The sequence below is a fragment of the Leucoraja erinacea genome, chromosome 4 (genome assembly GCF_028641065.1).
Source record: "Leucoraja erinacea ecotype New England chromosome 4, Leri_hhj_1, whole genome shotgun sequence".
NCBI lineage: Eukaryota > Metazoa > Chordata > Chondrichthyes > Rajiformes > Rajidae > Leucoraja > Leucoraja erinaceus.
The window spans coordinates 532,181-546,167 of record NC_073380.1 but is presented as its reverse complement, the minus strand read 5'-3'; the positions used below and the strand labels follow the sequence as shown (position 1 = coordinate 546,167).

Here is a 13,987-nt window from a genome sequence, read left to right as displayed (position 1 = left end):
AGACCAAAACTGTACACAATACTCCAGATGTGGTCTCACCAGAGCCCTATACAACTGCAGAAGAACCTCTTTACTCCTATACTGAAATCCTCTCCTCCTCTGCTCCTCTCTCGTGTGGGGTCCCACAGGGCTCAGTTCTTGGCCCTCTCCTCTTTTCTCTCTATTTGCTCCCACTTGGTTCCATACTTAGGAAACATGGAATTTCATTCCACTTTTATGCAGACAACAGTCAGATTTATGTGCCTCTTAAAAAGAAGGATGAACACTCTGTCGGACTGTTACTTGAGTGTCTCAACGACATAAAGGCCTGGATGGCTCTGAACTTTTTAAAATTTAATGATAAAAAGACGGAAGTAATGATTTTTGGTGGCACCACTGGGGCCCCCCCCTGTAGATCTGGGCTCCCTGGCCCAGTATATTAAACCAAGCATCACAAACCTAGGGGTTAAAGTGGACCCTGAGCTAAAATTTGACAGTCAGATCAAGGCTGTTGTTAAATCAAGTTTTTTCCATTTGAGGCAGCTGGCCAAAATAAAGCCAATTCTGTCAAGGCAGCACTTTGAGACGGTAATCCACGCCTTTGTTACCACTCGGCTGGATTACTGCAATGCACTGTATGTGGGGGTTAGTGGGTCCTCCATCGCCCGTCTCCAGATGGTACAGAATGCAGCTGTACGTCTTTTAACTGGCACACGTAAACATGAGCACATTTCGCACATTTTAGCCTCACTTCACTGGTTGCCTATTCAGTTTAGGATCCATTTTAAAATTATTTTATTTGCTTTTAAATCCCTAAATGGTCTTGCCCCGCCCTACCTATCTGAGCTTCTACACCCTTATACACCCGCCCGCTCTCTCAGGTCAGATAATCAGCTGCTGCTGAGTGGGCCTAAAACTAAGCGGAAGCTCAGAGGGGACCATGCCTTTGCTGTGTCGGCACCCAAATTATGGAACGATCTGCCTCTCCATATTAAACAGGCCTCTTCTCTGTCTGTTTTTAAGTCACTTCTAAAAACCCATCTCTTCTCCGTGGCCTTTGATACACAGTAAGATGTCGACTTTATTTACTTGATTTAATTTCTTTTTTGATTGCTTTATTGCGTGGTTATTATTTTTACTCATGTTTTATGTCTTTTAATTTATTGTTGTATCTTTGCGCTTTATGTGAGCTGTTATGTTATGTTCTGTTATGTTGTCTGTTTATGATGTCTTGTTTATTCCACTGTACAGCACTTTGTTCAACATTGGTTGTCTTAAAGTGCTTAACAAATAATGTTGGATTGGATTGGATGAAGGTCACCATTCCATTAGCTTTTTTCACTGCCTGCTGTACATGCACGCCAACTTTCAGTGACCGGTGTACAAGGACACCTCAACCTAACGTAACCCCATTGAGATAATAATCTGCCCCCTTGTTTTTGCCGCCAAATTGGATAACCTCACATTTATCTGCCCACTCACTCAAACTGTCCAGGTCACCCTGCAACCTCCTCACATCCTCTTCACAGTTCACACTGCCACCCAGCTTTGTGTCATCTGCAAACTTGCTAGTGTTGCTCCTAATTCCCTCTTCCAAATCATTAATATATATGGTAAACAGTTGCGGACCCAACACCAAGCCTTGCGGCACTCCACTCGCCACTGCCTGCCATTCTGAAAAGGACCCGTTCACTCCTACTCTTTGCTTCTGGTCTGCCAACCAATTTTCTATCCATGTCAACACCCTACCCACAATACCATGTGCTCTAATTTTAGTCACCAATCTCCCGTGCGGGACCTTATCAAAGGCTTTCTGAAAGTCTAGATACACTACATCCACTGGCACCCCTTCATCCATTTTACTTGTCACATCCTCAAAAAATTCCAGAAGATTAGTCAAGCATGATTTCCCTTTCATAAATCCATGTTGACTTGGACTAATCATTTTACTGCTATCTAAATGCCCCATTATTACCTCTTTAATAATTGACTCCAGCATCTTTCCCACCACCGAAGTCAGGCTAACTGGTCTGTAATTCCCCGTTTTCTCTCTCGCCCCTTTGTTGAAAAGTGGGATAACATTAGCTATCCTCCAATCCACAGGAACTGATCCTGAATCTATTGAACATTGGAAAATGATCACCAATACGTCCACTATTTCTAGAGTCACCTCCCTGAGGACCCTGGGATGCAGACCAGCAGATTTATCATCTTTCAGTCCCATTACCCTACCCAATACTATTCCTTGCCTAATGAAAATTTATTTCAGTTCCTCTACCCCCTTAGATCCTCTGTCCTCCAGTACATCTGGGAGATTGTTTATGTCTTCCTTAGTGAAGGCAGATCCGAAGTACCTATTCAACTCTTCTGCCATTTCCTTGTTGCCCATAATAATTTCACCCGTGTCTGCCTTCAAGGGACCCACATTTGACTTTGCTACTCTTTTTCACTTAACATATCTAAAGAAGCTTTTACTGTCCTTCTTTATATTCCTGGCCAGCTTCCCTTTGTACTTCATCTTTTCAGCCCGTATTGCGCGTTTTGTTTCCTTCTGTTGTCCTATGAAAGTTTCCCAATCCTCTGGCTTCCGGCTACTCTTTGCTGTGTTATACATCTTTTCTTTTCATTTTATTCTATCCGTAACTTCTCTTGTCAGCCACGGTTCCCTCCTACTCCCCTTAGAATCTTTCTTCCTTTTTGGAAATGATCCTGCGTAGGATAGGGAGACTCGATTAAAAATAATTCTTCATTTCCCACAGAGTTTTGAGCCATTGGAATAAATGTCATTTCCTATTCCTTATGACCTGGCTGAATGCTTTTGTGAAGAATTAATTCCTGATCAGGAAAGAGATTTCACATGGGACACAATCGACTATATAGGTTGACATCTTGGATTCCCTGGACTGTTTTGATCATCTGAATAGGCTGAAGCATTGGGGTTTTTTTTGCCTCATGCTCCTTTGATTATTCTTGCATTTAGCAGGAGAATGTTACTAATTCTTAATTTCTTCATACAGTTTGGCAAGTATGTACCCAAACATTCAAAAAGTCACAAATAGAAATTGTTTAGAAAATAGTGTACAGACAGGTTTTAGAAAATAGTGTACAGACAGGTTATGGAAGTTTAGGATTGGCACATATGAAAACAGCTTTGGCATGTATGAAAACAGGTTTGGCGCATATTAAACATCAAATCATTGATTTTTGGGGACTGAATGGCAACATCAATTTGAGACCAATAGTTTCCAGTGTCTAATTCAATACTGGTGTACCTCCACAGTTCAGTGATATAAAATGACATTTTTCATCTTTCCCTTTCTTCCCCTGACCCAGTTAGCTATCGGTCCATTACTCCAAACAACCCAAATAAAAAGTTTCACATTACACATCCCCCAAATCGCAAAGACAAATAGCAACAAACAATTCATCCAGAGTACCAAATTGCAAAACATATAGTCTTTCAGCAATACCATGTGCCATTTACAAGAAAACTCAATATTTACAGTAACAACACAATACCATCACAGGCACCAATATTTATGGGGTGAGGAGGCAACTGAGAAATGGTGAAACTTATAATAATTGCAAAACCCAGACTGGGAGAGCGACAACCAAATTTAAATCAAGATATTTTCATCTTCTTTAACATGTTTTCTCAGTCAGAGATACTAGTTGTCTTTTAGGTGGAAAGATAACTTTTGAGTAATGCAGACAGGGTGTGCATTAGAGCATTGGGGAAAGGGTAGGGGAGAAGGGCCTCAATTTGGAAAAGGTGGCAGGCTATCAGAATACAACAGGTGATGTACAATTCACATCCTGGACTTAAAAAAAATATAAATAGGATCAGAAGTAGATGATTTAGTCCCTTGCGGTTGCTCCACCACTCAATAAGATCATGGCAGTCTTTAGCCCGAGTGCCACTTTCCGTTAATATTCACAGTACATATCCTTCTCCTGGTTCACAGGCACTTTTAAATTACTGACTTGTCTCATGAGAGCAGGTTATTCAATCAGCCCCTGGTCTGCTCCAGTTAAAACAATCTATTGTTTTTTGGCATACATGCATATTTATACTGTCTATGGATCAGGTTCGATATTTACAATCATTTTTAAACCTTGAGACATTTCCTGCCCCGGAAATAAAATTGTCTACACATTCAGCAAACAATTAAATATGGACTTACAGAAGTAAAAGTTCAGAGATCGAAATCAAGTATAATGATGTTTAAAGTTACATAGATTAATAAAATAATAGACAATGATTTACTACAATCGACTTTGGAGCAACTTGGGTTTCTAGATGATTATTAGGATGAAATATTAAGAGTACACCCCCAAGCAAATGATTTTAAAATCAAAGCATGCAAAGATGTATAAAATATGTTAAAGGTGGATTCCAATGTAGCTTCCTAAACCAAGACAGACACTTACCTCCCAATCTTTTAGTGCCAATTCATTGATGGAATGCTCGCTCATTTCAGATTCTTCATTCCTTGTGGCAACCATGAATCCTGGTTCCTTTGACGACTCTCCAGTCTCATTTGCATAAATGTCAGGAGACCACTGTACGAAGAAAACATATAGGTGCTCGGCCCTGCAAAGCAAAGAGTTCCTTCTTAATAAATAGCCACCACATGCTTTGCTGCTACATTGCACCAGATAACAGAGATTGCAAGATGCCTGTTGATAAAAAGGCCAGAATTAAGTAACAATTATTTGATTCAAGGTGGTTGCAGCTCAAGAGTACGGCACAGAAAAGCAGGGAAGGAAAGGGAGAATAGCTGATAGAGACATACAGCTTGAAAACAGACCGTTTGGCCCAACCTGCCCATGCCGAATAGAAAACAATGGATAAAGTTCTGGTGCATCAATGGAATTATTCACAATTAGAAATCTGTTGTGGACGTAGCGCAGTCCATCACAAAATCCAGACTCCCACCCCCAACCAACCCCTATTCTCTTTGCATTACCTGTTGAACGTGTCTGGTTTGACTGTACTGGTGTATGGTATGATTTGACTAGACACAACATAAAGTTTTTCACTGTATCTCGGTTCTCATTACAATAATTAATTAATATCAATGCCAAGTAAGAATTTAATTGATATGGTTCATATCTGCTACATAAAACAAATAAACAGTCTTGACTCTTTTGATTCTTTTATATTAGGTTCGTATTGCAGATATTGTTAAATTTCTGACCCAATAAAATCCACAAACCTGGAACCAATTATGCACCTCTATAAACAAGAGGAGGAGAAGGATCAAGATGCAGCATGTGTCACTCTTTGATTACCAGTGCAGATCCTGGCTGTTTGCACCCAGGGCTCAAAGGTGGAATCTATGCTGAGTCACCAGCACAAATGTGGTCTTTGTCGTTCCTCGACAATTCCTACAGTAAGATTGTTACACCTAAGGTACTGGAAGAGAGAAGGTGGGTGACGGTGAGAAAGGGAGGGAAACATGGAATGCAAAGGTCCCCGGGTGTTGTACCTCTCGTGAACAGGTTCACCCACTTAGAAGCTGTCGGGACACAAGACGTTATCACACTGAGCGGCGGACTGGCTTGCGAAGCAAAAAGGGCTGTTGAGCCAAAACCAAAGAGGCCAACGTCAGGAAACGCCATTGTAGTTGGAGACTCCATTGTGAGAGGTACGGACAGGGGTTTCTGCAGGAACAGACGGGATTCGAGGATGGTGTGTTGCCTTCCTGGTGCCAGGATCCAGGATGTCACGGACAGAGTGCAGAAAATCCTCAAGGGCACATGCGATGTTAGAAAGAAGGGAATGAATATTCTGCAGCGTGACTTTAGAGAGCTCGGAAAAATGCTGAAAAGGGTTGTTATCTCCGGTTTGCTTCCAGTTCCTCGAGCTGGCGAGAGCAGGAAAAGGGAGATACGGGACCTGAATGTGTGGCTGAGGAACTGGTGCAGGGGGCAGGGATTTAGATTCTTAGATCACTGGGATCTGTTTTGGAGTAAGGGGGAACTGTACAAAAGGGACAGATTGCATCTTAACAGGTGGGGGACCAGCATTCTGGCAGGCAGCTTTGCCACTGCTGCACGGGTGGTTTTAAACTGAATAAGGGGGGTGGAGTATCAATTGGAATAGTCGAGGATGGAGTTAAAGGGAAAGAGTATAAAGGGATGGTTAATGACCCCAGAATTAACAGGAAAGGAAGCTCACAAAGGGATAGGTGAGTATGGCCAAGTGTAATAGGGATCGATGTGAAAGGTGAGATGCGTAAGGAATTGTATATGAATGCGCGAAGTATAAGAAGTAAAGTAGATGAGCTTGAGGCTCAGTTACAGGTTGGTCGATATGACATTGTGGGGATTACTGAGACGTGGCTGCTGGAGGATCGAGCCTGAGAACTTAATATTCAGGGTTATACATCCAATAGAAAGGACAGGCAGGTGGGCAGAGGAGGGGGGGGTAGCTCTGCTGGTGAGGGATGGAATTCAGTCCCTTGAGAGGGAAGACATATGGGCTGACGAGGTAGAGTCACTGTGGATTGAGTTGAGGAATTGGAAAGGCAAGAAGACACTAATTGGTGTTATCTACAAACCCCCAAATAGTAGCCAGGAAGTAGGGTGTAAGTTGCAGCAGGAGTTAAAACTGGTATGTAACAAAGGGAAAGCCACTGTGGTGATGGGGGATTTCAAAATGCAGGTAGACTGGGAAAATCAAGTTGGTTCAGGACCCCAAGAAAGAGAGTTTGTAGAATGCCTCCGAGATGGATTCTTAGAGCAGCTTGTAATGGAGCCCACCAGAGAAAAGGCAATTCTGGATTTAGTGTTGTCCAATGAACCAGATATGATAAGAGAACTCGATGTAAAGGAACCACTTGGAGGTTGTGATCATAATATGATTAGTTCTCGGAAATAGTTTCGGTATCAGAATAGTTAAATCGGAAGTGTCAGTGATGTAGTTGAACAAAGGGGACTATGAAGGCATCAGAGGGGAGCTGGCCAAGGTAGACTGGAAAGGGATCCCAGCAGGAATGACGGTGGAACAGCAATGGCAGGAATTTCTGGGCATAATCCGGAAGATGCAGAATAATTTCATTCCAAAAAGGAAGAAAGATTCTAAGGGGCGTAGGAGGCAACCGTGGCAGACAAGAGAAGTTAGGGATAGAATAAAACTAAAAGAAAAGATGTATAACACAGCAAAGAGTAGCCGGAAACCAGAGGATTGTGAAACTTTCATAGGACAACAGAAGGAAACAAAACGGGCAATACGGGCTGAAAAGATGAAGTACGAAGGGAAGCTGGCCAGGAATATAAAGAAGGACAGTAAAAGACAGAAGGGAAAAAGAGTAGCAAAGTCAAATGTGGGTCCCTTGAAGGCAGACACGGGTGAAATTATTATGGGCAACAAGGAAATGGCAGAAGAGTTGAATAGGTACTTCGGATCTGTCTTCACTAACGAAGACACAAACAATCTCCCAGATGTACTGGAGGACAGAGGATCTAAGGGGGTAGAGGAACTGAAAGAAATTTTCATTAGGCGAGAAATAGTATTGGGTAGGCTAATGGGACTGAAGGATGATAAATCCCCTGGGCCTGATGGTCTGCATCCCAGTGTCCTCAGGGAGGTGGCTCTACAAATAGTGGACACATTGGTGATCATTTTCCAATGTTCAATAGATTCAGGATCAGTTCCTGTGGATTGGAGGATAGCTAATGTTATCCCACTTTTCAAGAAAGGAGCGAGAGAGAAAACGGGGAATTACAGACCAGTTAGCCTGACTTTGGTAGTGGGAAAGATGCTGGAGTCAATTATTAAAGAGGTAATAATGGGGCATCTGGATAGCAGTAAAAGGATTAGTCCAAGTCAACATGGATTTATGAAAGGGAAATCATGCTTGACTAATCTTCTGGAATTTTTTGAGGATGTGACAAGTAAAATGGATGAAGGGGTGCCAGTGGATGTAGTGTATCTAGACTTTCAGAAAGCCTTTGATAAGGTCCCGCACGGGAGACTGGTGACTAAAATTAGAGCACATGGTATTGGGGGTAGGGTGTTGACATGGATAGAAAATTGGTTGGCAGACCAGAAGCAAAGAGTAGGAGTGAACGGGTCCTTTTCAGAATGGCAGGCAGTGGCGAGTGGAGTGACGCAAGGCTCTGTGTTGGGGCCGCAACTGTTTACCATATATATTAATGATTTGGAAGAGGGGATTAGGAGCAACACTAGCAAGTTTGTGGATGACACAAAGCTAGGTGGAAGTGTGAACTGTGTAGAGGATGTGAGGAGGTTGCAGGGTGACCTGGACAGGTTGAGTGAGTGGGCAGATGCGTGGCAGATGCAGTAAAATATAGATAAATGTGAGGTTATCCACTTTGGCAGCAAAAACAAGGGGGCAGATTATTATCTCAATGGGGTTAGGTTAGGTAAGGGGGAGCTGCAGCGAGACCTGGGCGTCCTTGTACACTGGTCACTGAAAGTTGGCTTACAGGTACAGCAGGCAGTGAAGAAAGCTAATGGAATGTTGGCCTTCATAACAAGAGGATTTCAGTATAGGAGTAAAGAGGTTCTTCTGCAGTTGTATAGGGCTCTGGTGAGACCACATCTGGAGTATTGTGCACAGTTTTGGTCTCCTAATTTGAGGAAGGACATCCTTGTGATTGAGGCAGTTCACGAGATTGATCCCTGGGATGGCGGGACTGTCATATGAGGAAAGATTGAAAAGACTAGGCTTGTATTCACTGGAGTTTAGAAGGATGAGGGGGATATCTTATAGAAACATATAAAATTATAAAAGGACTGGATAAGCTAGAAGCAGGAAAAATGTTCCCAATGTTGGGCGAGTCTAGAACCAGGGGCCACCGTCTTAGAATAAAGGGGAGATCATTTAAGACTGAGGTGAGAAAAAAACTTTTTCACCCAGAGAGTTGTGAATTTATGGAATTCCCTGCCACAGAGGGCAGTGGAGGCCAAGTCACTGGATGGATTTAAGAGAGCGTCAGATAGGGCTCTAGGGGATAGTGGAGTCGAGATATGGGGAGAAGGCAGGCATGGGTTATTGATAGGGGACGATCAGCCATGATCACAATGAATGGCGGTGCTGGCTTGAAGGGCCGAATGGCCTCCTCCTGCACCTATTTTCTATGTTTCTCTGTTTCTATGTAGCCAGGACAGAGGGATAGCTTATGTGCCAACCCCATGAAGGTAGAGGATGCAACACAGTTGTCTCTGGGGTCATCAGTTTAGGACAATAAAGGGTCAAATAGTTAGATGAAGATAAACATGGCAATTGTCCTGTCTTTTCAAAAGCCTAGGTGAAATGTTAATGAGCTGAGTGTTGTCTTTTCATTTTCCTCCATTGATGCTGCCTGACATGCTGAGCTCCTCCAGTACATTGTTTTTGTCCAATTATTAATACTCCTACGAAGGGAAACAACATTTGTCAATCTACCCCATCAATGCCTCCATTAATCTTATACACTTCTATCGGATCACCCCTCAGCACATCCTGCACTCCCAGGAAATCATCCCCAGCTTATTTTATCTCTCCCCATGACTAAAAGTTCTTCACTACAGGCAATACCCCCATCCAATCTCCTCTGCATTCACTCCAACGCTATTACATCCTTCCTGCAGTGTGGAGGACTGCATGCAATAAATCCAAGTTTGGTCTAACTAGTGTGTTGTGACAAATGTTCCAACCTATGAAAGAAAGCATGCCAGATGCCTTCCTCACCACCTGATCAATCTTTGTTGCTACTCTCAGGAAACTATGCATTTGCACCCCTAATTCTCTGTTCATCAACTCTGCTTAGTGCTCCACCATTTACTGAATCCTTCTTGTAGCTCCAGTGACAAGTCCATGGTTCTGACCAATCTGCTCCTACAATACTGGGGGTCCAACCATTAAAGTGCTCAAAATTACTAACAATGAGAGATAACCTTGAGCATAGCATGTATTCAGGCTTGCCAAATGAATTCTAGCCAATCTTCCACTCTCCGGACTGAAGTGACCTCCGCTGCAAATTACATCCCAATAAAATGTTATTCGATTAAGGTAAGAATAGTGTAAATGAGTGGAGACTCGATGGGTTAAAAGGCCCGTTTCTGTAGTTGTTTCTCAATTACATTTTTTGCAAACTGTAGTTGTTGATCTCTGCTAATAAGAGCTGTTTCCCTCTGAATAACCTATGTGGGATGGTATCTCCACAACTGTGATCATTTTCACACACTGGGTGCAGCATGTGGATAGTCACTATCCATGATCATTTGATTTTTTTTAAATACATGTTTCGGGAACATCAGAGGTACAGATATTATCAATTTTAAATTTAATTGTGCTCTGGGAACTCTGTAAAGTTGCAAACCCATTTTGTGATAAATGTACACTAGAAATTCATTACAAGCACAATGTGACTAAATTTCTAATGTACTTCTGTCTAATTCAGGGTTGTTCCCTTTAGAAGGATGTCTGCACCTTGAAGGGGGTACAAAGAAAATTTACGAGAATGTGTTATTGATAAAGGACTTCAGGTACATGGATACAGTAGAGAAATTATTGCTGTTCTCTCAGACCAAAACATGTTACGGTTAATTTCAATATCGACACTAAAAATTAGAGGGGGCCTGACATATTAAAAGAGAGAATGTATTTTCGCTGACTAGACCGTTACTAACCATATGACAGGTAGAAGACAATTGACAAAATAAAACAGGGATCAGATGTGGGCAATTCCAAATCCAAAGAATTGATTGCAATAGCTATGCACACTGTATTTAAAGTAAAAACAAGACTGTAGAGCAACAGAATCATTTGGTCAGAGCTTGAGTCAGAAATAAAAGTCAACTAGAAAGTATTTCATATGCCCTCAAAGTAACAGAGCAAAGAATTCAGACCCCAATACTGCACAATGGTTAATATTCCTGGAAGTGTAATCCATTTTCAGTGGAATAAATATGTTTTCCTATTGTATCATATTACATTGGATATTTAGTAGCAAATTAAGTACAAAGCTTTTGAAGTACAGAGACACTAACAATCTATAACATTGAAATTAGCTATCCTAACATTTGTCGGACCAGGGAAGTGTTCTTTGTAAGCTTCGAATCTGTGCATAATCTCACATTGTAGAGCAACATTTGCGTGGTGAATTCCAAGTTGTCCATCATGTGCTGTTGAAAATGTATTTTTGTATTACTTCATGCCGATTCATTTACCACACCAATGTCATAGTTCCCTCACCCCAGTGAGTGGCAGGCAGTGAAGAAAGCGAATGCCATGTTACATAGAAACATAGTAAATAGGTGCAGGAGGAGGACATTCGGCCCTTCGAGCCAGCACCGCCATTCATTGTGATCATGGCTGATCGTCCCCTATCAATAACCCATGCCTGTCTTCTCCCCATATCTCGACTCCACTAGCCCCTAGGTCTCTATCTAATTCTCATTAACCCGTGCCTGCCTTCTCCCCATATCCCTTGACTCCCCACTAACCCCTAGAACCCATGTTGGCCTTCATAATAAGAGGAGTATAGGAGCAAAGAGGTCCTTCTGCAGTTGTACATGGACCTAGTGAGACCACACCTAGAGTATTGGTTCCCTAATTTGAGGAAGGACATTCTTGCTATTGAGGGAGTGTAGGGTAGGTTTACAAGGTTAATTCCCAGGATGGCGGGAATTTCATATGCTGAGAGAATGGAGCGGTTGGGCTTGTATACTCTGGAATTTAGAAGGATGAGAGGGAATCTTATTGAAACATATAAGATTGTTAAGGGTTTGGACACGTGAGAAGCAGAAAACATGTTCCCGATGTTGGGGGAGTCCAGAACCAGGGGCCACAGTTTAAGAATAAGGGGTAAGCTATTTAGAACGGAGATGAGGAAACACTTTTTCTCTCAGAGAGTTGTGAGTCTGTGGAATTCTCTGCCTCAGAGGGCAGTGGAGGCCTGTTCTCTGGATACTTTCAAGAGAGCTGGATAGGGCTCTTAAAGATAGCGGTGTCTGGTACTGATTGGGGATGATCAGTCATGATCACATTGAATGGCGGTGCTGGCTTGAAGGGCAGAATGGCCTACTCCTGCACCTATTGTCTACCTCCCACACAACAGCAAATTGATATCACCTGAAATGCAAGGGTAGCTCTTTTTAAATGTTGGCACAAGAATGGTAGATTGATTAGCCTCCTACACTGTAAAATTATATCATTTTTCCAAGGAAATTTGTAGCACTTAAGCTTAGAAGGCAACATTCTGATTGATCACGACTTGAAACAGGAGAGCAAAAGGAGGTGTTTCCATTTAAAATGTCGATATCACTTCCATTCCTGCATTACTATATTTAAACCAAAATCAATGAGCAGCATCAAACTATCTAACCAAGAAATGAGAATTAGAGGTGAAAGGACAGGGAAAGACTGAACCACCCAGTACTCCATCCAAATAAATAAAATATTCTGCAGAACAAACAAGAAAAGCAGAGTTGTTTTTTTCAGTTTGCCAGAACTGTTCCTCTCTACAGATACCTCTAGGCAGTTCAGTTTCTTTCAGAGTTTCCTGTTTTTGTCTCAGATTTCCAGTATGTGAAGTATTTTGTTGCGAAAATCAAACACACACAAAGTAAACAATATGATATGATTTATACAGTCTCAGTGACTTAATGTGCAAAGCTTATTATGGTACCATTTAAACAAAAAAATCAAAAAATTGATTGCAATAACTGCACACTGTATTTAAATGACTGTAGAGGAACAGAATCATTTGGTCAGAGCTTGAGTCGGAAAAAAAGTCAACAAGGAAGTATTTCATATGCCCTCAAAAGGACAGAGCAAATAATTCAGACCCCAATACTGCACAATGGTTAATATTCCTGGACGTGTAATCCATTTTCAGTGGAATAAATACGTTTTCCTATTGTACCATAATTGGATATTTAGTAGCAAATTAAGTACAAAGCTTTTGAAGTACGGTGACACTAACAATCTATAACATTGAAATTAGCTATCCTAACATTTGTCGGAACAGGGAAATGTTCTTTGTAAGCTTCTAATCTGTGGATAATCTCACATTATACAGGAACATTTGCGTGGTGAATTCCAAGTTGTCCCATCAGGTAGTGTTGAAAATGTATTTTTGTATTACTTTATGCTGATTCATTTACCACAGCAATGTCATAGTTCCCTCACCCCAGTGAGTCAGAAAAAAATTACACCCTACCACCTGTAATACAATAAATGCTCGCTACCCATGAGTTATAACAAATAAACAAATGATAAAGAGAGAACGAAGTACTCAGCCTGTCAAAGGTTTCATGTTGCCGGTATTGTTATCAACCACCTCAGTATCCCCTGTCCAAATTGTAAATACCAAAATCATACAAACATGGCAATTATATGCAATCAAGATCAATATGACACGGCATTGACCATTCACCCTTGTCCATTCTGTCTGCCTTTCCTAATATTTCTATGTTGAATTCAGTGGATACATCCAACCTCATGAATTGTTGTTCACTTGGAGTGGAGGAAATCTCAAATACTCGTAAAGAATGGCAACACCACCTCTGGGCCTCAGTGGCTCAGCTTTAGACTTAACCATCTTGCTATGTGCATAGTGCTCTGCGCAAACTTGGTGGTGGGTAACGCAGAGATCATAATCAGAAAAGCAATGGAACTGCAAGTCATGTTCCGTTCTCCTTGGGCTGAGCATTTATCTATATTACTAAAAGTCTGATCTTGACCACTTCCTGTTGTTCTGTATATTGATTTATAAAAAACGCTGCCACTTACGACTGTGATTTTGGCCATCTTACTCAGAGGCCCCCTCCGCTGCGCAGGACATGAGGAGTTTTCCCAACGATTAAAAATAAAAGAGTTATTAGTGTTTTAAAAATGTTGAGATTCTCTCTCCTGAAAGCCACGCCCCTTCTGGAGGGACTATAAAACCCAGAAGTGTTGCGTGTCTCAGTCAGTCGCTGCAAGATGGGGGAGCGAGAGGGTCATGTCTCTCAGTCTGAGCTGTGAATAGCACTGAACACATGTCTACT

At 41.8% G+C, this 13,987-nt stretch overlaps 1 protein-coding gene across 1 annotated transcript in view; it reads right to left on the bottom strand.

The window, feature by feature from the left end:
- LOC129696081 (oxidation resistance protein 1-like) overlaps positions 1 to 13,987 on the bottom strand; it is a 147,361-nt gene that overhangs the window by 51,780 nt on the left and 81,594 nt on the right. Inside the window, exon 8 of the mRNA XM_055633489.1 lies at positions 4,411 to 4,573. Coding sequence (XP_055489464.1) covers positions 4,411 to 4,573 — 163 coding nt within the window. The remainder of the gene's footprint in view (positions 1 to 4,410; positions 4,574 to 13,987) is intronic.